General features: G+C 44.5%; 2 protein-coding genes across 6 annotated transcripts in view; both read right to left on the reverse strand.

Moving 5' to 3' along the window:
• The window catches only part of LOC134565223 (P2R1A-PPP2R2A-interacting phosphatase regulator 1-like), a 30,709-nt gene extending 16,778 nt beyond the window's left edge, over nucleotides 1-13,931 (reverse strand). For 3 of the 5 annotated variants that reach the window (XR_010083823.1, XM_063424718.1, XM_063424717.1), the window contains exons 1-3: nucleotides 13,587-13,930; nucleotides 10,280-10,358; nucleotides 1,412-1,468 (exon numbers count right to left, since the gene is read on the reverse strand). Coding sequence is in view for 3 of the 5 variants with exons in the window: in XM_063424718.1 (XP_063280788.1) it covers nucleotides 1,412-1,468; nucleotides 10,280-10,358; nucleotides 13,587-13,735 (285 nt within the window). In the remaining 2 variants the exon portion in view is untranslated. Of the gene's footprint in view, nucleotides 1-1,411; nucleotides 1,469-10,279; nucleotides 10,359-13,586 lie in introns of all 5 variants that reach the window. The other 2 variants (XR_010083822.1, XM_063424719.1) reach the window with 2 other exon arrangements.
• The window catches only part of LOC134565216 (integrator complex subunit 6-like), a 417,942-nt gene that overhangs the window by 150,510 nt on the left and 241,842 nt on the right, over nucleotides 1-25,590 (reverse strand). The gene's annotated exons all lie outside the window — the stretch shown is intronic.

Here is a 25,590-nt window from a genome sequence, read left to right on the forward strand (position 1 = left end):
CAGACATCATTCTTTAAAATTACCTGAATGCTACCCAGTTTGTTCAGTGAATGAGTAGGTTCCCTAATTCAGGAATAAAAGTTCAACCAAATATCTTCAAAATCCTCATTATAAGTAGGAAGAGTCTAACAACTTCACCTGTGTGATCATTTGCTCAGATTTGAAAGAGATCAGAAGTGAATCACACAGGTTCTCAGTGAGTATACAGGACATGGAATTAATTCCAACTAGTGAATCTAATGCTCAAACAGAAATTAGGAAATTACACAGTTTGCTTTAATTAATGGATGACATAAACATGACTGCAGAAGCATTTTCCAGAAGACTGAATTATCAAATTTTACTTCAGGTAATAGAGCAGAGCCACAACAGTCCATTCCTTTGCTCTCAGCATATTTCTCATTATATATCCCTGCTCACTGCAGGGGGGTTGGACCAGAAGACCTTTAAAGGTGCCTTTCAACCCAAACTAATTTCTGATTCTATGATATTTACATATTAATCCTAAGCTTTTTTATATTGATAAAAAGAGCTGTACAGCTGACCTGAGTGCTTCAGAGTCTATTTAAGCCAGTAAATTATTTACATAATGAAAGCAAGCTGTTATTTTCTTCAGGATTACTGTGCAACTACCTCAAATAACTGAGGTAGGAAGCAGAAGTGCCTTCCACCACTCAAGCACCATACCCTAAAAATGCTGTCTGAAGCATTAAATTGTTTTCTTAAATTTTGACCCTGTAAAAATCAAGCAAATCCATTGAAAACTAGCCAGCTAAAAAAAAATTAAAAAATTAAGCATCTTCAAGCCAATTTTATAACCATTCTACTGTCAAAAAGTGGAGATATAAAATGAAGGACACACACGAGTTTGAGTTTGTTGATTTTAAAGCTGGAGTCTTCAGCCTGTGGTGGCTGGGAGCAGAGCTATTTGAGCCTCCTCACATATTCCCCACACCTTTCCCAAGTGTTTGCTCTGCTGCCCTTCCTCCTCCATTCATGCTGTGACAGCACAAGAACAGGGATCTGGATAAGAAAATTATACAGATGAAAAATAGCCCAGCCAGAAGAGTACAGACTATTTTTTAGCCAGAGTGCTTCCTTATCCTCCTCATTTTCTGGCTGCACAAGAGTCTTGTGCCAACACAAGTCAAGGAACACTTGGTTATTGGCCCCGAATATTTATGCTGGCACTGCTGTCAAAAACTTGGTGAAACTTTACCCTAAAGGTTTACATTAAAGGTTTCCTTTCTAAAATGTCAATTTTAAGAATCCTCTTTCTCCTCAAATCTTCTCCTTGTTGTAAGATGCATTTTGCTTCATGAAACGTGGAACTGGGCAGGCAGTTTGAAACATCGACTGCAAAAAAACCCAGACACCTATAAAAAACTCATTTAGAAGAATCTGTGCTTACTTGTTTGATTTGATGAAGACGGCTGCTAGGAATACGGATAGGAGATGATGGCACAAACTGCAAAACAAAGTCACATAAAATTGAAAATACAGCAGAAGGGAGGAAAAGGTGCCACAGATATGTTAGTGTGAAGAACGAGGTTCACTTTTTTGGTAAATTTTAAGAAATAGGTTTAATAAAAAAATAAGACAATTAGGAGACAGAAAGCAAAAGGTTAATACGGTCGACTTGGTACCTTGGCTGACTGGGTGTCTTGGCATTCAGCCAAGAGCACACTCTCTTATCTTGGAGAGATTCTTTAAATACTTTTTTTTATTACATCAGCCTGCTGCATATGCATGAATTATTATGCATATTCATTTTTTTTCTAAGAACAGTTTAGCATGGCCACTCCTTGCATCTGCCTTTTTAGAGCATGCGTGTTTCTTGGTTGTGGTTTTATTATCACTTCCATTTTCGGCTGTGGTCCACACTTTCTTCAGAGGGCAGGTGCTGATAATTTGGCATATCAATAGCAGGGTCCTCTTCACATGTTCATTGGATGTTATCCCAACCAAACAGACAGTTCAATTGCAAGCATAACTATATACCATGACTAAGCAAAGACATAAAATCTTTATCCTTACAGCAGAGTTATTTTAACATTATAAATATAACATTATACATATAACATTCATTTTAATATTTGTGAAAAGCCAATACTATAATATGTATCTATAACATTAGTAGTGTTGCCCCAAACTAAAAATAACCTAATTTTTTTTTAAAAAAATGTCACTTATAACATTCTCTGTGTATATATAACTTACATTACTTACTTGCAAGAACATGTTAATATGTATCTCCATGTTATACTGCTTTGTAAGCTCACAGATGCTAATTGGTATCAACCTGGCTTCCATTCAATTTCCAGGCAACTAGAACTGAGCTTTCCCCAGAGAACGGAGCTGCTTTTTACTAGCACACTGTCATCCCTAGTATATATGTTGGCATAAATATTTTCCTTTATGTGATTCAGAATATTTATTTTCATTTAAGTGATCCAGAAAGCTCCTCAATAGATCCTTTAAAAATACAAAGCCAAAACAATGCATTGTACAAAAAGGTTCCTGGATCGTCTGCCTATAAATGAGTACTTTGACAGGTGAAAAAATCAGCTGTTAGAAGGCTAACAAAGAGTTAAACACTGTTATAAATGCATATTATGTGATTGGCTTTTCACAGATATTAAAATGAATATCCCATGTGTTATGTTGGGAAGTTATGCTGTATTCATATAGCTTCTTTCAGTAATATGGTAAATGTAGTTTTTAGGTTATAGCATAATAGTAAAATAGAAGCTATGTTACGCAAAGATGCTTTTCTAATTAGCTTGAGAAATGGAGAAAATAACCAAGGAATTTTTTTCACAGTATCCTAGCTGGATAAGGGATGGCAGCAACAACTCTAAAAGAGGCTCTGAGAAAAGATTTATAACATCTGTTATCAAAAGCCTTGCGACAGTATGGAGCCATGAGAAGGCCAGATTTATAGATGGAAGGGAGAAAGGCGGGGGGGGGGTTTGAGATTAAACAGGAACACCTAAGATTTGAAAGGAATGTTTGAATCATGTATGTAATGTATGAATATTCAACACACTAGTGTTTTTAAGAGATGACTCTTTTGTTAAGCAGTGTACCCACATGGTGAATCCCATGTGAAGGTACCCAGGTGCCTGTAAAAGAATACTTTTGTTCTTATTGTCTCCTGATTGTCTATTTGTACTTTTTTATTAAACTTCTAAATTTTAGCAAGTGAACCTTGTTTTTCACAACACTTTCTTTATGGTTTCTCAAGAGCTTCACCAATTTGGGTGAAATCAGAGAAGACATGACTAAAAATGGTCTTCTGTTAATTTTGACAGTTTTGCATCAAGATCTCACTGGAATGCTGTAATCTAAAACTGCACACCCAAAACCGAGTAATTTAAAGTGATTATTTTCTCAAAATATAATTTTCTTTCATATATTTCCCATTCCTCACATTGTCAACCCTCAGTTGATTTATGTCATAGCCATTCAGGGATCAAAAATTCTAAACTGAAGCCTTGAATAGAGGTTTAACTTCTTTGTAAGATGACAATCCTTCCAAAAAATAAGGTGTCTTTTTGAAATGGATGTGTTCAGCAAGTAAGGCTTGCATTATTATAGGTGTTTTTATAGTTCATTCATTATAAGGCTTCATCTGCTTCACAAAACATTACTAGAGCACTTCATCATGCTGAAGCTGGAGAACTAACAAACATTCAGTTATAACTGTTAGTGCACCATCTTCTAATCAGTGTCACAGAGAATACAAGGATTTTGCTGCCTAACAGGGTAAGTTAATATAGACTATTAATGCTTCATACATCCAGAACCCTCTTCCTAAAAAAACAAACATGAAGACATCACACCCTGCTTCTCACAAAAGAATTCAGCCTATCAGGCTCACACAGACCATGACTAACGTTTGTGCCAGAATTTAGTCATCGCAATATGTAATACTAAAGTCTAACAGCTATAATATCTTGATTTGCTACTTTTAAAGTAGATCAGCTTTACTATTATACTGGATTACCAAAAATCCTGTGCACCTAATAAAAATTCCTCCAAGCTGCACCAGCCAGTGCAGACCTTGAGATGACCTTGATTCTCACAGAGAAAAGGATTTGGACTGTCGTAATTTAGATTTTAGGGAGGGTCCCCGGGGAAGGTTCCCTGGGAGCCCCCTGGGTCCTAGGTTCATGGGTGTTCGCATGCAGGCAGGCAATGAGACTCTAGACAGCTGATGAGGTGCTGATGAGATGAGGGTTTATTTGGAGTCTTACTCCGGGAAGGCAGCATGGTCACTGAGGGAGAGGGGGAAGGGAAGGGGAGAGAGGGAAGGGGAGAGAGGGAAGGGGAGAGAGGGAAGGGGAGAGAGCAGTCTCCGGAGACCGCCAGGGCAAAAAAGAGAGTGAGCCTTGTCCGTTTGCACCCTTAACACAGAGGTTCAAAGTGGGCGCGGTAAGATTCTTTAGCCAATAGAGTTACAGATACACGATACTGCAGGGAGGGTACAGACTTGGGATAAACCATACACTTTCCAGGGGTGAGCCAGAGCATACCATTTCCATAAAAAGCAATTCCACAAATTCACCCTTTTTCGTTAAAATGTGAGAAGAGAAATATGACATATGACAATTAACAATTTAAAAATGAAACAGTAATTACACAGTTTTGCAGCATAAGAACAAGTACAATTGCAGTAAGGATTATGTTATACTGTGAAGAGTTTATCTGACTTGAGATAATTGCAATAAACGGGTTATGTGGGTTTATATTGCAAGATTTAAACAAATTAACAAATTTGTTATAGCCTTTTCAGTGCGACTGGCCTAATAGTGTCTAGCCTTTTCCAACTGGCTTTTCAGACCACCACAGCCCCCAGTTCTAGGCTATGGCGCTGACTTCTGCTCCCTTCCAGGGACAGGAAAACACTTGGAGTTCCCCAGGCTCCACACAAGGCCTCAGATTCTCACCCATGGATCTGAGCCAAATTATTCCTTTCACTTTCCAACTGGTTCAACTAAAGGAGCGACACTCTGCATGCAATTGTTTACATTCGTCCATATGTACCCATTGGGAATTTTTTTTCGTCCATACTTGCACCAGAAGTGTTGGAGACCTAACAGAAGACCCCCAGTTTTAGGTCACTAAAAGAAAAACTAAAAGAAAAAAAACCACAAAAACCGTCAAATACTTTCTCAGACACTATTTTAGGTTATCAGTCACCCTCAGAACCTACTGAGGACAGCATAAACCCAAGAGCATTACTGATTCAGTAGTCTAACACTGAATCGCACTATTCAAGAAAACAATTCAAAAACTGCTTCCCATGGATTTACCCTTGTGACCTGAAAAGGCCTCTGCTTTCTAAAACTGAAAACGGGAAATCTGCAATATGAACACACACAAAAACTAGAAAGGCATAATTGTAAAACTACTTCATGGGGATGGGAAGGAAATGGAGAAACAACAGGTTCTGGGTTTTAGGGTTGGAGAAGTAGGGGGTTTGGATCACCCTGCTGTTTGGCCAGAACAGCAAGGGACAGGGGCAGAATAACACGGAAAGGAGATCATAAAGTAGAGTTAACAATTATACAAGGCTGTAAAACTGGTATTACAAATTTACCTTAGCTTTGGGTTTTGGTTTCTTAGCTTTTACTTTGTGGGACTTGGAAAGCGGAAGGTGAAACTAGGAGCTGGAGGGAGAGGCACATGGGCATGGTGGCCATGCGGCCACAGCGCACTTGGTGGCGGACATGCTGTGCCAGGCTTAGCAGGACAGGGTTAACTCTCGGGGGTTTGTTAAGGGAAGGGGGGTTAGGGAGAAGGAGCAGCGAGGGGAGGAGGGAGTAAGGGTAAGGAAGGAGGTTACAGAATTTACAAAACCAAGTTTTGGGAGATGCGGGGCTTGGGCACAGTTGAAGACTACTTTTTCCTTCTCTGATGGCTGTCTCGCTGAGTTCTTTTCGCTGCTGTCCAGGGCGTTGGCTGCTCGGGCTCCACGGTGTGCTTGTTCTGCAGGGCTCTTCTCGCCGCTACTGCTGGGCGGGTGTGCTCCGCGTGGTTTCTCTGGGTGCCAGGGCCCGCGCGTGTGCAGTGGCATGGCCAGGGCCATGCTGCGGCTCATGCCGGGGCTTTGCCTCGTTGGCGCCGCGCCGGGCCGGCTTTCGGGCCTGTGCTGAGGCGGCAGTCTCGCCGCGCCGGGGCTCGCACTGGAGCCTCTCTGCACCGGAGCTGTGCTGCCCGTGCCGCGCTACTGCGCTGCAGGGGCCGCACCGCTGCCTGGACTGCACAGCCCATGCCGTGCTGCGGTGGGCTGGGGTCCCAAGAGGCTGGGTCCCGGGCCTGCGCTGCGCTGGCTGGCGGTGGTGGCTTGCAGGGTCTCTGCGCGGTGGGGGAGGGGCCGCCCCGGGCCACGACGGCCTGGGACAGCCGCTCTGCCAGAGACGGCACTGAAGTGGTGTTCTGTAGGGTTCTGTGCTGTGCTGGTGTTGCCGTGGTCCATCTTTGTCTCAGGGTCATTGGTGCTCTTGCCACACATTGGGCACCATTTGTTGTAATTTAGATTTTAGGGGGGGTCCCCGGGGAAGGTTCCCCGGGAGCCCCCTGGGTCCTAGGTTCGTGAGTGTTCGCATGCAGGCAGGCAATGAGACTAGACGGCTGGTGAGGTGCTGATGAGATGAGGGTTTATTTGGAGTCTTACTCCGGGAAGGCAGCATGGTCACTGAGGGAGAGGGGGAAGGGAAGGGGAGAGAGGGAAGGGGAGAGGGGGAAGGGGAGAGCAACCGAGCCTCCGGAGACCTCCAGGGCAAAGAGGGCGAGCCTTGTCCGTTTGCATCCTTAACAGAGAGGTTCAAAGCGGGCACAGTAAGATTCTTCAGCCAATAGTGTTACAGATAGACGATACTGCAGGGAGGGTACAGACTTGGGATAAACCATACACTTTCCAGGGGTGAGCCAGAGCATACCATTTCCATAAAATGCAATTCCACATTGGACAATAGTGCATTCCTGCCTATTCAGTCTGTCATTCCACAGTAGAAATGCATTTGTTCCACTCATATTCTAATTTTATGACTGTGATCCACATACTTTTAGGTTCATGATTAATAGAATATGTACAAAAACAACGGTTTGCAGTATAAAACAACAAAAAAACCAAAAAGACAATTAAGTGTTCCTCTGCAGGGTCTGATGCACTAACACAGCTCTGAGGATCCTACATCTTGTTTCCAACAAGTCATCATCCTTGCTTTGTCAGTGTGTAAAACTCACTTTTTCTCTGTTTGCATCCTTTGATTTAATTCTTGTGAAAAGAAACCTCTGTCAGTTTCAAGGGATACTTGCTAAACTGAACCCATTTATTAAAATTATGCTACTCAAATCCTCAATGTTTTAAGAGAGCAAAAGGCTTAATAAAAACATTATGAATTATTAGACTATGACAGGGAAGAGAAACACCTTCCCCCCTACTCCAGTGTCAGATACTGTGTTCCAGTGCAGGTAAAGTTTCATCAGTGCCAGGTTGGCAGGAGCCACTGCCCTGGTGAGCAGGGACTGCCCTAGTGCCTCTGCCCTGCCCTGCAGTGCCCTCTGCCTCCTGCCAGCACAGCCACTTGTGGGGCCACACTGAACCCAGCAGAGTAACTACCCGGCTTAAAAAAAATAAAATTAGAAAAAAATTAATATCAACTTCTGCTGAAATAGCACCTAAACATCTAACCAGAGACTCAATTGCTCTGCTTAAGCAACAAAACAAAAACCCCAGCCATGCAAAAAAAAGCAAAAAAACACCCAAACATTTACTCATTGGTATCTCCTGGAAGAAAAAAACTGCAGATAGTGAGCCTGGTTAACCCTTCCTTGGCAATTACATGTAGTGTCAGAAAACTGCAGATCAAGCCGTAGCCCAAATGGCACCACTGCCCTTGCAGTGATCATTATAAACCAGCTGAAGTCTGAGACTTGGAGAAGCTACTCCAAAAATAGATTGTGGAATTCAGCTGAGCAACTGGGACAGCAGTGAAGATGGAGTTGATGGTGTATGACCTCCAGTTACCAGAGATTTTAGCAACTCTCGTCGTTCCTCTGACAGCAAACACTACACAGATTAGACAAACACTAATCAACTTTTTTTCCACAAAGTTTAACAAAACATAAAATGTAAGCTGTACTTGTAATATTTGTAATAAAGAAGTTTCAGTTGCTTACTGAATCTTATAATCCTCTTAGTTTACACTGCAGTAAAACTTGGATTAGTTTTCTTAAACACAAAGAAGTGGGTTTTGAAATACACTTTATCACCTTCTTATGTAAAATTTAATTTACAAAAGTAGATGCGATCTAGCTCCTTAGAATATCTCTAACATCATAAAACTAAATGTACTTCTTTGCTATAGGAAGAATACCAGGGAAGGTTGCTTAGGGTCCTTGATGCTGAAAGTTTAATTCTATCACAAAATCATTTATCTGTGGATGATCCTGGTTTAAGACCACAGAAGGATGAAAATCTCTAAGATCTTTTCCAATTCCATCCTCCCAGCCATATTCAACAGAACCATAACCCAGTTCATAACTCAAAGGAGAATTTCAAAGCAGACAAGGCACTGATCTAGCAGTCAATGGGTGTTGGAGTCTAGAACATCCCTCTGGCCACCCTGGAGGGTTTGGAGACCAGACAGGGGGGTCTGGGATCAAGACAGGGGGGTCAGTTAGACCCACACAGATCCCAGGAGGACACTGACTCTGATTCCTGTCCATGGGAGTGAACACTCACATGCAGGAAGAATCACAAATCCTAAGAATTTAAAATAAGTAGTGGATGGTTTATTATAGAATATAAATATAGAAATTAGGATTCTTAGTAGATGGGGCTGAAGAGGCAAGATGGAGGAATTGGGGAGTGGCCCCTGTCCTCCTTGTTCTTGCTCTCGTCCCCCATCTTGTGCTGAGTTGGGTTTTAGAGATTGGCTTAGAGTAGAACTGACATGTTAGCATAGGTAGTAGGTATTGGTACAATTTTGTAAATAAAAAGTACGTTGTGGACGGTGGTTGGGTCAGGGGTACTGTACATAAGGTGCGGGACTCTCTGATCCGCCCCGGTCTGCCGCGTGTCCTGCTCTGCTGGAGATGCCTTGCAGAGCTGAGAAAGAACTAAGATAAGGTACCCCGCCAGGGAGGCCTAGCAGAGCTGAAAAAGGACTGAGATAATGAAGAATAAACAACCTTGGAAATGTGCACTGGCGGACTCAGCTTGTCGTCTCTACCTCTGGTGTGAAACACTTAGGGCAAAGAGAAGACTGAAAACCTTATTACCTCTGGGAACAGCAACCCAGAGGAAACTCCCAGGGAACAGCAACCTTGGGGGAGCCTTAGTACCTTGGGGAACACCAACCCCAAGGAGAATCTCAGGGAAACAATAACCCTGAGAAATGGGGAACCTGATTTTTAGTGTAAGTAAAATTTCATGTATTTTGTCAGCACCTGGTCAGCTGGGAGTGAAGAAGGACACTTTTTAATAACATTAGTGTGAGGGGAAGGGATAGGTACATCATCTCACAAAGATGGAAACACTGGTTAAGTCCAGGAGACTGCAACATTTATGAGGGGCAGGCAGAAGAGCAGCCCATCAGTGAATTAGCTCCTGCTTCCCAGCAAGTTCTGAGCAAGGCACCCTGAATTAGCATCTTTTTAGCCCAACAATTGAGGATCTTCAGGAGTAAACACAATAAACTGAGCTTTCACCTTTGTTTTATTCTCCTCTTGCCTGACCACAAGCACAAACAGATTTACACTAAGCTGCTGCCCTAAAAATATGAAGACTTGATTAAGAAACCTTGACCATAACACTTTCTTTCAATTTTTTCATCCCAGCAGGAGAAAGGCTTTTCCACCAATCTTTCTTATATATAGCTATTCTGGTTCTGTTACAGATGCAACCTTTGCTGAAGTATTTGTCTGTACTTTTTTTCTTAAGCATCAGAAATCATTTAAGACATTGATTACTGTTAACAGTACAGTTATATAATTAGTTTTCTTAGCAAGCTACCTTTCCTACTCTACCTTGGAACATCTATTTTACATGCAAAGTTATGATCACAATGAAATACAAGCATTCTCCAAGCCAAATGATCGATGAATAACATTTCATTATAGCTACAGCATATTAATGTCACAGTCTAGAGCCTTGTTTCTGAAAGAAATATGGTATTAGTTTCACAGACTGCAATCAAATTTTGTTTATTCCTGTTTGCACACTTGTGCTTGGCACCTGTTGGGGTTGGTATAGGAGTTTTCTTACCAGGCTGTGCTGATTCATGACCGTGGTGCTGTTCCTGCGGGTGCGCAGGACGCTGCCCTGGAACACCTGGGAGTTATCGCTGCGAAAAGAAACACGAGTCAAATGCAAAAGCCATTTCCTTCCTAGCAAAAAGCACCTCTTCATACCAGCTCAGTTTCAAATGCTGTGACAGCTCTCCTGCTGAGACAAAGCACTCCAGAGACAGGTAGGTAAGAACTCTTTTAGCTTGTTGGCAGAGAGTGAAAATCAACTTGTTCATCCTCCAATTCCCAGCTACTTCAATTAATGATTTAAATTAATTATTTTGTGTCTTCAGAATAACTGAAGAATTGTTTAGATTGTGGGGATTTATTATGTTTGGAATGGCTGCTGCTTGTATATTGCTTCAACTGCCATTCAACAGAACAAATGTATTAATAGCTTGTAAGCAGTAACTAAAACCAGCTTTGACCCCACAGATAAAACAGAATTTAAAAATGCAGCATCTTGATAAATTTTATCCCAACAAACATTTAATATCTTTGGAACATTTTTCCAGGAAAGGTTAAATTAAACTTACAGTAAACCCAGTTTTTAAGGCTCCACAGCAGTGTATCCATTGAAATGGTATAAGATTATTTATTTGACACAAAATTAACTTCTTTCTCAAGGCAATTTTAGTTCTATTGATTCCTAAAGCAAGTTTTACTGGTCATGTCATCACCAGTGTTTCAACAGCCAATGATCAGCACTTAATGAATGCGACTGCAGAAATAAACTAAATTTTATGGTCGCTAGAAAAAAAATTTTGAGCTACAGCCCTATAATCCTCATGCCCAAAAATCAGTGAGAAACTGCACAGGTGAACAAATCCAAATGTAAGACTGTAATTAGATTCAAATTACAAGAATTCACATTATATCTTTTTGTTTCTGCTGCTAACTTGGGATGAACAAAAGCTCCCCACAAATACAATTTCTTTAAAACTAACCTGACCAGCAGCACTACCTTGCTGTAAGGACTGATAATCCTACTGCACTTCTATGACACACCATTGTCGGAATCCTCTAGTTTAAAACACACCAATTAGACACATAAGTTTTAGACGGCTTTTATGTAGCTGTAAATGAAAAACAAATAAAGCTTATACTGTGAAATAAAAGCCAACCGCAACTGGCATAAGCACTGTACTTTCTGCCAAGAAAAATGCATAGACTCTCCTTCTCCAAAATGTCAAGTACATAGGATCAGACATCATTTACAATTATCCAAGAAGTTTCATTCCACTCATGCCCAGGAGAGATCAAACAGCTGCCAATTGACAGAGGTGGAAGAGGAGAAATTGAAGGGATCCATGACATGATGTTTAGAGATGAGTTTTGGCTGAGGCCAACAGCCACAATTCTTTTCAGTCTAAGTGTACTGGTTGGCATGCAAATACAAGCCCAACAGCACATCCTGAAATCCAGGGTCTGAGTCAAGAAAACAGGTTGGAACAATCCTGTCCCACATTACCATAGCCTGAGTTCAATACTCAGTGCTAACTAACAGAGAGGGAGAGAAAAAAGACCTACAAATAACCCTATCTTTAATCTCCCTTTCAAAAACACCAGAACTGGTCAGATCTCAGACTTACTTTTCACAGTACATTAAAAATCAAAACCTTTTTTTGCACAAAAACAAGAGTTAAAAGTTCTATGAAAGGTAACTTTTGTGATCTAAAATATTCCACTTATAACTGTTCTCTGGATCTACAGCAACTCATTTTCCAAGTTCCTTACTAAAAAATGAAGAAGTCAAAACAGGAGGCAGAGGAGAAAAAGCAAGCTGTGTAAGAGCAAGAGCTTCTCTTTCAGTTTACCCAACAAAGCCATTCTGGGAAAAACCGAAGTTTCTTGCCGAGCTGCAATCTTGCAAAAACAGTATTCTGGTGGAAACTTCCAAACTAACAGGCAAACCACTGCAACCACCTCAGATTAGTTCAATGGCATTTCAGTTTTATTTGTATGAACACCTAACTCATAGTGTATGCACAGTGCCAAGGCAAGAGCTCAGGCTTACCCTTCTATCTGCCCAAACCATGAACTAAATAATTTGTTTGGGGTTTTTTTTAAGAGTCAAGGGTCTAAAAAATTCCAATTTACAAAAGGCTGACATTATAAAAATGTCTTGTCTCAGTTACACAATTAGTTTACCTGCTCAGAAACCTCCCAGGGGAGAGCTGCCATACACAACCCTTCCATACTGCATCAAAATATAAAATGGGAGCTGTTTCATTGTGATTATGTAAAAGAATCAAAATTACATTCACTTAATATTAAATCACGATGGAATAGGCAAGAAGTAGTATTTCATCTGAACTGTAAGACACTGTTAACCATTTTGGTAAAAAAGGTATGAGAGATTTGTTCATCGCTTGATATCCAGTTCCTTACAGAAAAATAAAGGGAAAAAATCAATCCACCAGGAAGTACTTATCATGTAATATACTACAGTTTATGAAGCTTATTGTCAATATGCTCTCCCAAAATGCAGACATACCACTAACAGCAGCACGTGGACCACCTAACAGTTGGACGGAAGCCACACCATGTAGCAGATGGGGAATCTCCCAACTTCTCAACAGCCCAGAGGAGACAAGAAACAGCCCTCTGGGTTATAAACTTACCCAAACAAAACTGTGCAAGAAAACCTACCTGTCTGAAAGCTTTCACCTGCCCATTGCCTGCCACTGCCACTTTCTGTCCTGTCAGAGAGCCAGACCTGGCAAACACCCAACCCTCCTGCAAACAGACCTGCCACAGGCTGGTGGCAACATCCAAGCACAACTGTTTACATAACACATTGTATTTCTCCCAGTAATGCATACTACAGAAATTAGTATCCAGGAAAATTCCTGGCCACCTGACACACTGTTTTACACTAAATATAAACCTTACGTCAAGGTTCCGTGAAATTACCTTCCTGACCAAATTTGCCTGATTGTTCCGAAAGCATTTACTGTTGGACTCATACACAGAGCAGTGATTTATTTTGTTCAGACTTGATCCATTGCAGAAATCATCGCGATTGTTATTCGATGTATAAGAACAGCCACAACTCTGACGTTGCGGACGGTGTTTCTCTGCAACACAGCAGACCTTGGTGAAAACAAAGCGTTAAACCAAAGCCCGTCTTCCTGGGCTTCCTCACACACCTCCACATGTTAATGTTCCCTAAATCCCTCCTAGCCCGGGACAGCGCTCAGGAGCCCACTTTTCCCCGTGGCGCCGCGGAGCATCCCCGGAGTCCCCGCACGGCCGGGCCGGGAGCTCCCCGGGCCCCTCACCTGAGCCCGTGAATGAGCGGGGCGCTGTTCGACCGCCTCAGGCCGCCGCCGTCGCCCGGGGCCGCGGCGCACCCCGGCGGCAGCTCCAGGTCCAGCTCCATCTTCTCCTGAGCCATCGCGGCGGCTCCGGCTCCTCCCGCTCCGCCCATCCGCGGCCTCAGGCCGCCGCTGCCCCGGCCCTGCCGAGCCCGCGGGCGGGGGGGCTGCCGCAGCAGCGAAGCCGCATCCCAGGGCTCCGGGGGCGACCCGTGCCCGCAGTTCCCGCTGATCCTCGCAGCCCCCGCCAGCCCCGGGCTGCTCTTCCCGCCCGGCCCCAGCGAAGGCGGGTCCGGCCGCAGGGCGCAGGCGCAGCGCTTCGGCTGCGGCCGCTCGGGCACAGCTCTGGTAGGTTTGAGGTGTCTGGAGTGTGTTTGTTCTCCAGAGCTCTCTCGCCAAGGGACACAGCGCTGATCGCTAAATAGCGAAAATACCGCCTCTGAGTTCATACCGAGCTGTTATCGCTTGCAGAAATACCAGTGGATGGTTCTGTGCACGCCCAGACAGCTCCAGGAATAAAGAATAAAACCAAACGTTTTCAAAATACTTTAATATCAACTTGTGGCCCTAGCTTATATCTAGAGGAGGTTGTGATGAAACAGGTTGGAAGGTCAGTGCCACACTGGCTGGTGGACGGTGCTGAGGCTCCTAACTCTTGGGAAGAAGTGGGGGAATCTGGTTTGCCTTAACAGGGCATTAACCATGGAATGGTTTTGTTATAAATGCCAGGACAATTTATTACCAAATTCCATAATTTCGTTTATTAAAAATTCAAATCACAAAATTTGGAATCAAATTACAGAATTTTAAGCAATAAACCCCCCCCCCCCCAAACAGCGACACTTACTTGACAGAGTTTCTCCCGGGAAAAAGAGAGCCAAGGGTGACCCATAGACATAGACCCTGGCTGTCTGTGCCTCTAGCTGGGTACACGAATTTGCCATGTTCGAGGCTTGGTTTTTATACTCTTTATTCTGCCTCTGGCAATATTTCCCTTTGTTTCTTGGTTAGCTATTCAAACCCAAATCCATCTCCGATCGGATTGAAAAGAGCTCCCCTCCCAAGTCCATGTGTTAATGTTCAGTTTCTATGGATCCTTATAGTTGATGAATGTTCGAGATATGGGTGATATTGCTTGATGATCTGTGAAGGTGGCTCCCGAGGTGTGAGTTGCTGATACCGGCTCATCTCAACAGGTCCCCTCCCAATACTTGAGAAAGCTGCAAAGTCTTTTGTTCCCTTCTGAATGGAGAAACCTCCTAAAACATAGACTTTTACCTGATATAAATTTATACAGCTTTATAATTTTCCAATTTACCATAAGAACATGAATTAATCATCTCACGTTTTTCACAGTTTGGATTGGAAAGGACCTTATAAACCATTTTGATCCATCCCCCTGCCATGGGCAGGGACATCTTCCACTAGCCCAGGTTTCTCCAAGCCCCGTCCAACCCGACCTTGGACACTTCTAGGGATGGAGCAGCCACAGTTTCTTTGGGAGCCCTGTGCCAGGGCCTCCCCACCCTCACAGGGGAGAACTTCCTCCTAATATCTGTTCTAAACCCACCAGCTTTTGATTTGAAGCCATTCCCCCTTGTCCTGTCAATCCAGGCTCTTGAAAATAATCTCTCTCCAGCTTTCTTGTAAATTTCCTTCAGGTACCAGAAGGCCAGAATTAGGTCACCCTGAAGCTTCTCTTCTCCAGGTTGAACAATCCCAATTGTCTCAGTCTTTGCTCAAAAGAGAGGTGCTCCATCCCTTCATCTGTTTATAGTGAGAGTTTCAGACAGTCTTTAGTGTAATATATGATGTCATTTGTGTTCATGCAATATAAATGTATAAGCATCCATGTTCATGTAATATGATGTATCGATGGTATAAGTTCAGCCACATTTTAGGAGGAATATGGTAGAAGTCACCCAACCTTGGAAATAAAGTAAAAGGATTAAGAATTGAAAAGCGCACTTGCTCGAAACTTGGACAAGGACCATGATTTACAACAGAAAGGAGGGTGGCCACGAGAAGAGATAAGCTCACTCCGGAGATGGACTCTGCAGCGACTGACAATTATCGCTCGATATGGATCTAGACTTCATCATCTGGGGTGTGCATCCCAATACAAGATTCCCCAAAATCGAATAAAGTATTCATCTCTTCTCGGAAATCCAATCAACCCTCAGGCAGTGAGGACAGAATTTCATGAATATGGAAAAAGAGTGGAAAAAGGACAAAGAAGTATGAAGAAATGCCCTGTCCGGCTAAAACCATTGTTATAAATACATAGCCAATCCATATAAGAAAAATGAATTAAAAAATGAAAATGAATATATGAATTTTATTAATAATTTACAAAAATAAAATTTGGAAACAAAATTTGCACAAACTAAAAAGCCACAAACAAAGTCAGTGTAGAGCCAGGGATCGGCACTGGGTGAACCTAGCTTCGGACTCTATCGCACCGGAGCTCTCCTGTTCACAATTTCAGTCCCAGCAGAGTCAGTTTACATACAGTTTTAGCCGGACAGGGCATTTCTTCATACTTCTTTGTCCTTTTTCCACTCTTTTTCCATATTCATGAAATTCTGTCCTCCCTGCCTGAGGGTTGTTTGGATTTATCGCAAACAGGGATAGTGCGCTCCTTTTCAACATCTCGCCTATGCCTTATGTTTCCCTCTAGCTTAAATGGCAAAACTGACTGTTTGTCCTTGGGCGCCGTTCTTGCATCATAACATTATTTTCCCTCTCGAAATGCAAATTTCAAACTGAGTGCCGTTATAGGTACAGTACCCTTTGGTGCCGTCCTTTTGGCAATTATAAGGGGTCGCAATCTCAAGGCACGGTCCGCACGTATTATCAGGTGTCATGGGTTAGCACTGGCCAAATGCCAGTGCACCCATGAGTGTATGTTTTTCCTAATGAGCTACTGTGAGATGCGGTCAAGAACAGAGCAGAGCAGGCCTAAAACTTGAAAACAGAGAACAAAACTTTATTACATTACAAAAGAACAGAAATAGAAAGGAAAACTCTAAACACACACACAAAAACAGAAATGAAAACTTCCCAGAACATTTCTTCTCCTCCCCCAATTTCCACCCCCTACACGTTACCCTCCATAGACCAAACCCTTGGGTTTTAAATCAAAAAATCACCACTCAAAAAAACTAATCTTCAATTCAGCAAGGGAGAGAGGAGTCTCTCTCGCACCACAGATTGCTCCCCAGAAAACACAGGTCCACCCCTTATGGGTTTACATGTCCCCCGTGGCACCGCCCGGAGAAGTCTGCCAGGGTGACACTCTCTTTTCCATGTCCAGTGCTCTCATTACTGTCCATGGGTCAAAGCTGCATATAGGGCTCTTTTAAGGATGCTTGCATGCCGGGCTCTCCCCATCTTTCCCCCGGGGCCGAGGGTTCCAAGAGCAGACCTTCCCTGAGGGCAGAGGGCGCCACCACACCTCCCCCTCTCTTCTCTGTTCGCTCCACTCTTAAAGTGCCAGTCACTGTAGCAAAAGAAGAGGCAGCTGCATCCACCCAAATGCAGTTTATGTTCAAAAGAGACTCAAGTTCAGTCTATGGCTAACATTATGCAAGAAAAGTCCAGCTCAAAAAGCCACTCCTCTTCATCTCTCTTCCCATCTGGGCTTATTTTCATCTTCCTTAATTATCTTGGTCCCAGGCTGTTTCTCTTTCTCTTCTGAAACCACTAGCCATGAGAATCAATGTCTGGGAAAAAGTTTCCTTCTGCCAAGAAAGGGTTAACAGTTCCTGGCTCCCGGCAGGGTCCCGGACTCGGCACCTCTTTACACAGCCGGGAACTTCTCCTCTCCTCTCCCCCCGCTCTTTCTTTGCTGCTGGCTGCTGCCAATGTTCGAAACTCTGAAGCAGCAGTCTCTCTCCTTGGGGGATGGGGGGGGGGACGACGGGGGGGACGGGACGGAGGGTACCTCCAAAATTCTCCACCCCTCCATCCTGGATGGGGCTGGCCCAGCTCCAGTCCCGTTCTCTCTCCCCCCTGCTGGGGCCCCGGGCCTACCTCAGCCGGGCCACATGGCCCCCCTCCCCCACCCAGCCTGGGTAGGGGAGGAGGGAAAAGATGCTCCTCTCTTGAAAGCGGAGCCAGAAAAGAGGAAGTCCCTCTGGGAGGCCTCGCTTTTAACCCCTTGTGTCCTCGGAGGCGTGTCCAACCCCTCAGTGGCCACTAAAGGTGCCAACATTCAAACCTGACCACTGATTGGTTCGACCACAGCCTCTTGAAAAACTCACTTCCCCTCAAACCAAGACATCGGGATTCGGCCCCTCCATGGTTATCCGATCATCCAGGAGCAGGCCAACCAGCTGGCACACGGCTAGGCTCAGGATCACTAGGATTCCTCATGGGTGTACTCCTCTGCCTACGCCTGTGCCCACTGGGTTGCAACTGAGGGCGAGGGAATCCATTTTCTCAGCAACAGGGGTACTCTTCCGGGGTCCCATAATTGGATCGAGCCCCGAACCTCCTCTTAAAGGCGCCCCACCTGGATAATTTTACCAGACCTGCGTTACAAGGTACTCTGTTAGTTATCCGGCACTCGATCGCCAGGACCTGCGCCCTTGCGTCTAATTGTCCCCTTACCTCCTTTTGGAATACGAGAAACTACTCGTATCAATCCAATTCCAGTAAGCCCAAATTTGTGGCAAGCGCTAAGATGAGATTAGTCAGTTCCACCTCTGCTTCAAAACACTTCGTACATAAGCCTTTCAATCTATACCTTCCCTGACAATGTACAACCCAGATCTCTTGGCAATAGACACACTTAAAATGAATGCATGGAAAACAAGGACATTCAGGCTTAAGACACCTTATATTTTCTTCAGTCATTTATCGTGTCTTGCAGAGTTTGATCTTCAGATCTCCTGGAGGAGAAGCTACTTTCCACTTGGGTTCTTCTTCTCGTCTTTTCATCTTCTTAACCTGTGACACGTGTGTCTAGCTTTTCTCAGCCGTTCGAACTGCCGTGTCTGTGGTTAAAAGGACAAGAAAGGGACCGTCCCAATGTGGGGTCAGGGAAACCTCCTTGTAGGTTTTTATCAATACTTCGTCTCCCGGTTGTATCTTATGGCTGGCGAATCCCAAGGGGGTGCTCTGCATTATTATCTCCTTTTTCTTAAGTCCTTGCAAGTTCTTATTTATGGCTATTAGATACGGCTGAATTTGACCATCTTCTAATCTGGGGTGACCAACAGGCATCCCGTGCTCATAGGGCATTCGGTACAGCATTTCAAAAGGCGATAGTCCACTCTAGGAGTGGGGTATCATTCTTATGTTTAATAGGGCTAGAGGGAGACACTTAACCTGTGACATCTTGGTTTCTAGAATTAGCTTAGACAACTGAGCCTTTAAAGTTTGATTCATTCGTTCTACCCGTCCTGAACTTTGGGGGTGCCACGGTGTGTGGTAATCCTATCGGATCCTTAAGGTGCCTTCCAATTGCCCGATAATTTTTGATGTGAAATGAGTCCCCTGGTCTGAATCTATGTGATCTATTATGCCGCATCGAGGGATGATTTCTTCTAATAAAATCCTGGATACTGTTTGTGCCATAGCTCTGGAGCTAGGAAAGGCTTCTACCTAATGTGTCAATTGATCTACACTTACGAGTAGGTATCTATACGTGCCCACCTTGGGTAGCTTGGTAAAATCTACCTGAACTCTCCCGAATGGGCAATATGCCAAGGGTCGACTCCCTAACTGAGTCCAACAAGACTTGGCCCGGTTAACTCTTTGACATATCATACACCCCTGTACCTCCTATTTTGCTAACTCATAGATTCCCCTACACCCAAAGAACTTCAGGAATTGCTCAGTAAGTGCTTGTGCCCCCCAATGGGTCTGTTGGTGGAGCCTATGAAGGATTTTTCTGGTGTAATCCCTAGATAAGAGTTCCCTCCCGACTGGTAACTTCAATTTTCCTTCCTCTCACCTGCCTCCTATCTTCTTATACCCTTCAGTCTCCTCAGGGAAAAGATGGGTGGAGTATCCCTGGGTGCTATTTTCCTGAACTTCAGGGGTTTCCACCACAAGGAGTGCAGCTTTCTTAGCCTCCTGGTCTGCCAAGTTGTTCCCTTGGATTCGGAACTGTATGCCTGCCTGATGTCCCTTTACATGTACAATAGAAATGGCCTCGGGTTCTTTTATCGCTTCCAAAATCTGTCTGATTAATTCCTCATGTATCAGCCCTTTCTCTCGAGTGCTAACCAACTCTCCTCCCAAATCTTTCCAAATGTATGTACCACCCCGAAGGCATACTTGGAGTTGGTGAAAATGGTACCTTTCTTTCCTTTCAGTCTCCTGAGTGCTTGTAACACTGCATAAAATTCGCATGCTTGTGCCGACCAACCAGCACTCAGAGGTCCAGACTCTACCGCTTCTCTCGTCTTTCCATCTACTATTGCGTAACCTGACTTCCTTTTCCCTTCCACAACTCTTGCAGATCCATCCACAAACCATTTCTCTCCTTCTTCTAATTCCTCTTCTTCCAAGTCCAGTCTTATATTTGTCTGTAGTTCTACCACCTATGCACAATCATGACTACATTCCTCTGATACTTGTCCAAACAGGAACTGGGCGGGATTTCGGGCAGCAGCTGTCCGAAGCTCCAAATCAGGTGAATGAATCAGTATTGCTTCATATTTTAGCAACCTAGCATCGGTGAGCCACTTATTCGCCTTCTGCTGCAGAATACTCCTCACATTGTGACGGGTATATACTACCAGGTGCGCCCTGAAAGTGACCTTCTTGGCTTCCTCCACTAATAGTGCTACTGCAACTATCACCTGCAAGCAGGTGGGCCAGACTCAGCTCACGGGGACTAAGAGCTTTGATACATACCCCACCGGCTTCCTGATTCCTGCCCCGTCTTGCATTAACACCCCGTATGCTGTATGATTGCTAACATCCACAAACAACTGAAACTGCCTTCTTACGTGGAGAAGGCTCAATACTGGAGCTGTGACAAGTGTCTCTCAACTCTTCGTACTTTGCTTCATCCTGCTCTGTCCACTTTATCCTATCCATGGTTAACTTCTCATACAGAAATTTTACCTTTACACTATAACCCTCAATCCATTGTCTGCAGTACCCCAGAAGTCCCAACAGCTGCCTAACCTCCCTTTTCGACTGCGGGGATAGTAATGCAATAATTCCCGCAATCCTATCAGGATCTAACTTCTTTTTCCCTTTTGTGAGCCAATGCCCCAAGTACTTTACCTCCTGCTCTGTGAACTGCAGCTTTGATTTTGACACTTTCAGCCCCTTTTTCCCTAAGAAAATCAACAACGCTATCGTACTTGCCCTTACATCTTCTTCCCTAGGACTGGCGATCAATAGATCGCCTACGTATTGCAAAAGTTTTGTTCCCTCCGTTGGAACGAACTGGCTTAACAACTGCCCTAATGCTTGCCCAAACAGATTGGGGGAGTCGGTGAACCCCTGGGGAAGGGATGTCCATCGGAATGGCTGTATCCTATTTGTCTCCGGATCCTCCCACTGGAAAGCAAAATAATCCCAAATATCTTTGGCTAGGGGGCAAGCCCAAAAAGCGTCTTTTAGATCTATTGCGCTGTACCAAGTGTCCCCAGGGGAAATCTGATTCAAGAGGGTGTATGGGTTAGCAGCCACGGGGAAGCTTGTTTTTGTTCTCTGATTCACAGCCCTCAAATCCTGGACCAACCCAAAACTTCCGTCAGTTTTTCTTACTGCTAGAATTGGGGTATTATGCCTGGACAGACACGGTTCTAAGATTCCCCGTTTCACTAAGTCATCAATTACGGGCTTTAATCCCTTCCTTCCCTCCATGGAAATGGGGTATTGCTTTATTCTCATGGGTTCTTCCGCTCTCTGAATTTCTATGGAAATTGGTTCCATTTCTAATCTCCTACCTCCTCCCTGGGTGTGCCAAACTATAGGATCTACCTTATTTTCATCTTCCTCTGTTAATTTATATAGACTTACTACCAAGTCCGGTCCTTGAACTATTAGGTTTATTCCTAGTGCTACAATCAAATCCCTTCCCAACAGATTGTAATCTGCCTCCTCTACTAGTAACAAGTTCCCCAAACAAATCTCATTTTCTGATTCTATTTCTACATCTTTAATAACTGGAACCTTAAAGGGCTCCCCCTTTGCTCCTATCACCATCATGGTGTCCCTACTCTTTTTGCACCCCTTCGGCAATTTCTGAACCGTGGAACATTCAGCTTCCGAGTCAACTAGGAAGGTTACCTCCTCCCTATGGGGTCCTATTCTCAATTTTATCAAGGGCTCTTTGGATGTTCTTGACCCCAAAATGAAGAGCCCCAGACTTCTCTAATCTCCCTTAAATATCTTCAAATCTTTCAATATTTTCTTGCAATCCCTCTGAAAATGCCCACTTTTCTTGCAGTAACAGCATTCGGTGTGGAAATGCATTTTATAGAAATGGTTTGCTCTAGCTCACCCCTGGAAAATGTATGGTTTATTCCAAGTCTGTACCCTCCCTGCAGTATCGTGTATCTGTAACCTGATTGGCTGGAGAATGTTACCGCGCCCCTTTGAACCTCGGTGTTAAGAATGCAAAGGCAGAAGGCTCTGCCCTCTCTTTGCCCCTCTTCCCCTGGAGGCCTCCGGATGCTCCCCTTCCCTCTTCTCCCTTCCCCCTCTCCCCTTCCCTTCCCCCACTCCCACAGGACCATGCTCCCTGCCTGGAGTGGGACTCTGAATAAACCCTCATCTCATCAGCACCCCACCGGCGTCTGAAGTCTCTTTGCCTGCCAGCACAGGAACACCCATGACCATAGGACCCGGAGATCTCCGGGGGGCACTCCCCGGGGACCCCCCAAAAATTTAAACTACAATAATTCGGGGTTTTCCTTCTGACTATCTGAGTCCGTTCTTGGCGGTGGTAGTTTCCTCCCCTGGGAGCGATCTCTTCCAGAATAATGGGGTCAATCCTGCCTCTGCACCTCCCTGACAGCAGCAACTAGCACCTTCGCCTGTACCTTCTGTCTCTCCTCCTCCCTTCTCATGTACATCTTTTGGACTTCTCTAAGCAGCTCCTGTAACCCCTTCTCTTGCCAGTTCTCTATTTTCTCAAGTTTCCTACTTATATCTTCTCACGATTTCACCACAAACTGAGTTTTCAACAACACTTCTACAGGGGAATGCGGGTCCGTTCCCAAATACATCTGTAGACTCTTCCTTAACCTGTCTAACTACTCTGAAGGAGTCTCATCCTTCCTCTGACATTCTCCAAATGCCTTACTAATGTTCTGTCTCCTCGACACTGCTTCTCTTACACCTTGTATTATTATGTTCCTTAAGTCTATCATATTCCGCCTTCCATCCCCCGTCTGGGCATCCCAATTAGGTCTCTGACTAGGCAACTTTTGCTCCCCTGTTGTGCCCTGGGGATTTCGGCGCTCCCACTCTCGCATTCCCACTTGCCTAATTAATTCCCTTACCTCTGTATTAAATAAGGATCTTAATATTGCGGTGAGGTCATCATATGAATAGATACTCGTACCCAGGAACTCATCCAGTCTATCAGAGACCCCTAGAGGGTCGTCCATTAATTTTCCCATCTCCTTTTTAAAAGCTCTTACATCTCCGGTATTGATTGGTACGTTTACATATCCAATCACTCCTGGGGCAGTCGGTACTTCCCTTAGGGGAAGGAGGTTGTGCCTATCTTCCTCCTTTTCGCTATCTTTTCACCTGTTCTCTTTGGCTTTCGCCGTGTCCTCCTGGCTGGTAAGGTGGAGGTCACTTTCGGAAGGCTTGTGGAGGGGCTAGGGCTGGGAGGGGGTGCTGAGTCCAGCTTGGGAGGTGGGTGTTCTGGGGGTAGGATATCCTGGGGCTGGGAAGGAGGCAGGGGCTGGAACCCTGCCAGTGAGGGTTGTCGCTCAAGAGGCGGTGCCGAAGCCACTGGCGGAGGGGCCCAAGCCACCTGCAGGGGTTGGGGTGGGGTATCACAATCCCGGACTCCTAAACCCCGGCAAGCTTGGTGGAGTGGATTGTGACAAGGTCCAGAAGAAGTGGGGTGGCGACAGAGGGCTGATAAAGGACCATGCGGGGTCTTAAGGGTTGGCAGTTCTGGTGCACCTTTAATGTCCGAAGGCAACCGGCACCATAAAACAGAACAAAGAAATGCGAGCCTTTTTAAAGAGGGGTGGTACAAAAATCAGGAACCAATCAGTAACTTTCAGGGGTGGGGTATGGGATCACCCCATAGGGGGACAACCAATCAGGGAAAACATGATGGTGTGATTTGAACATAATTCCAAATGGGGAACAGAGTTGGGGAGAACATTCCAGAACTGGGAGATGGGTCTGGGATGATGGACATGGGGTGGGAGTGGGATGAGATAACAGTTGGGTTTGACAGACATGGGGGCTGAACCATGGATGGGGTTTGGGGGAATAAACCATTTTTCAGGGGATACCACACTAGTCTGCTTAAATGTGAACTGTTACCAGAAATTTTGCCAGATGTGATTCTAGAATTGACAAATATAGAGGACAGGCAATGACCAAATTGTATTGCTATTTCTTAACTGAGTTTTACTGTGTTACTAGATAGGGAACTGACAGTTGTATTAAATGTGCATCTATTTCAGTTGAAATTTTGCCTTTTAATTGAACATTTTGTTGTGAGTCAGAATAATTGACAGTCAGAATAATATGCTGACCATGAGTAATATCTATACGTTATGCTATCTCTTCCCAAGAACTTTTATAGAAAGAATTCAAGAGCTGACTATAGTAACCTTCATGATCTGACTGATGTAAATAAGGACTGAAGTTCATATGTGAGTGTCCTGGTTTAGTGCAAATTTGGGAGAAAACCTATGAATGCTGTCCCTCCAGAACAGCAAATTCATGTGGCCCCTCCCCCAACTGCTTCAGGAAAAGATTTCCTTGGAGAAAAGTGGAAAAATCTATTTAACAATCAAAGTATCCACAAGCACAAAAAAATGAATAATATTAAACAATGGAACCTCTTGCTGTCTGAAGAGATGGCAAACTGGAGAAAGTCCTTGCCATGGGTGTAGCTTGGCTCGCTCAGTCTCTTATCAGGCTCTCCAGAGCTTGAAAATGCTGAGGCCCAGGCTCCAGTGGGCCACAGATGTGAGCTCCTGGTTCTCTTCTGGGTTTTCAGTCCAGAGCAGGTTCAAACAGTTCCAAGAAAAAGGGAAAAAACAGTCCAGAGAACTTCTCTGCCTCAGCTAGCTAAAAACTAACTAAAAGCAAAGGAGATCTCTGTCCTGCTGTCTGTCCATGCTGCGGACAACACAGTCCAGGAGCAGAATGTGGAGGAGTGCTAGTTAGCTGCTGTAAGAGTCGGTCCAAAAATCCCTCATTTCTGCCTCACGACTGTCAGAGGCCGAGACCCCCATGGACTCTGGGCCACAGCACAAGCCAAGTTTTCCCTGCAGCTGCTGTCACTGGACCAAGACACCCTCCTCAGGGACCCATGCATGAAACAATGGGGGACTGTTACAGTTTCTGGCCATGTTTGCAAAGAGATGTTCCTGTACTGACCGTACTTGGTAAGACCTGAGCCACACCACTCCCTCTATTGTGAGAGAACACCTGCGATGCCCATGAAGCCGACCCCCCTTCCTGGCATCTTGCCTCTCGCTTCGAAAAGAACTATAACAACCCCACCAAGAGAGCAGGCTTTCGAGGCCTCCCCTTCGGACGACGGCTCCATTGACCCGCGTGCCACGAGGACTGAGAAGGTGGTCTGTTGGTATCAGCGTCATGAGGACTCCCGTCTGTCAGTCGGTAGCTATCACCCTTTCTTTACCCCCCTTTCTCTCTCTCCTTCTTCTTACCCCTTCTCTTCTATCGCATAACTGTGTGTATCAATAAAGATACAATTGATTTCACTTGAATTAAGTTATCACTGCCTCTTTTTGCACTCTGAAATCAAAACGAACCATCACAA

Source organism: Prinia subflava (assembly GCF_021018805.1).
Source record: "Prinia subflava isolate CZ2003 ecotype Zambia chromosome W unlocalized genomic scaffold, Cam_Psub_1.2 scaffold_41_NEW, whole genome shotgun sequence".
NCBI lineage: Eukaryota > Metazoa > Chordata > Aves > Passeriformes > Cisticolidae > Prinia > Prinia subflava.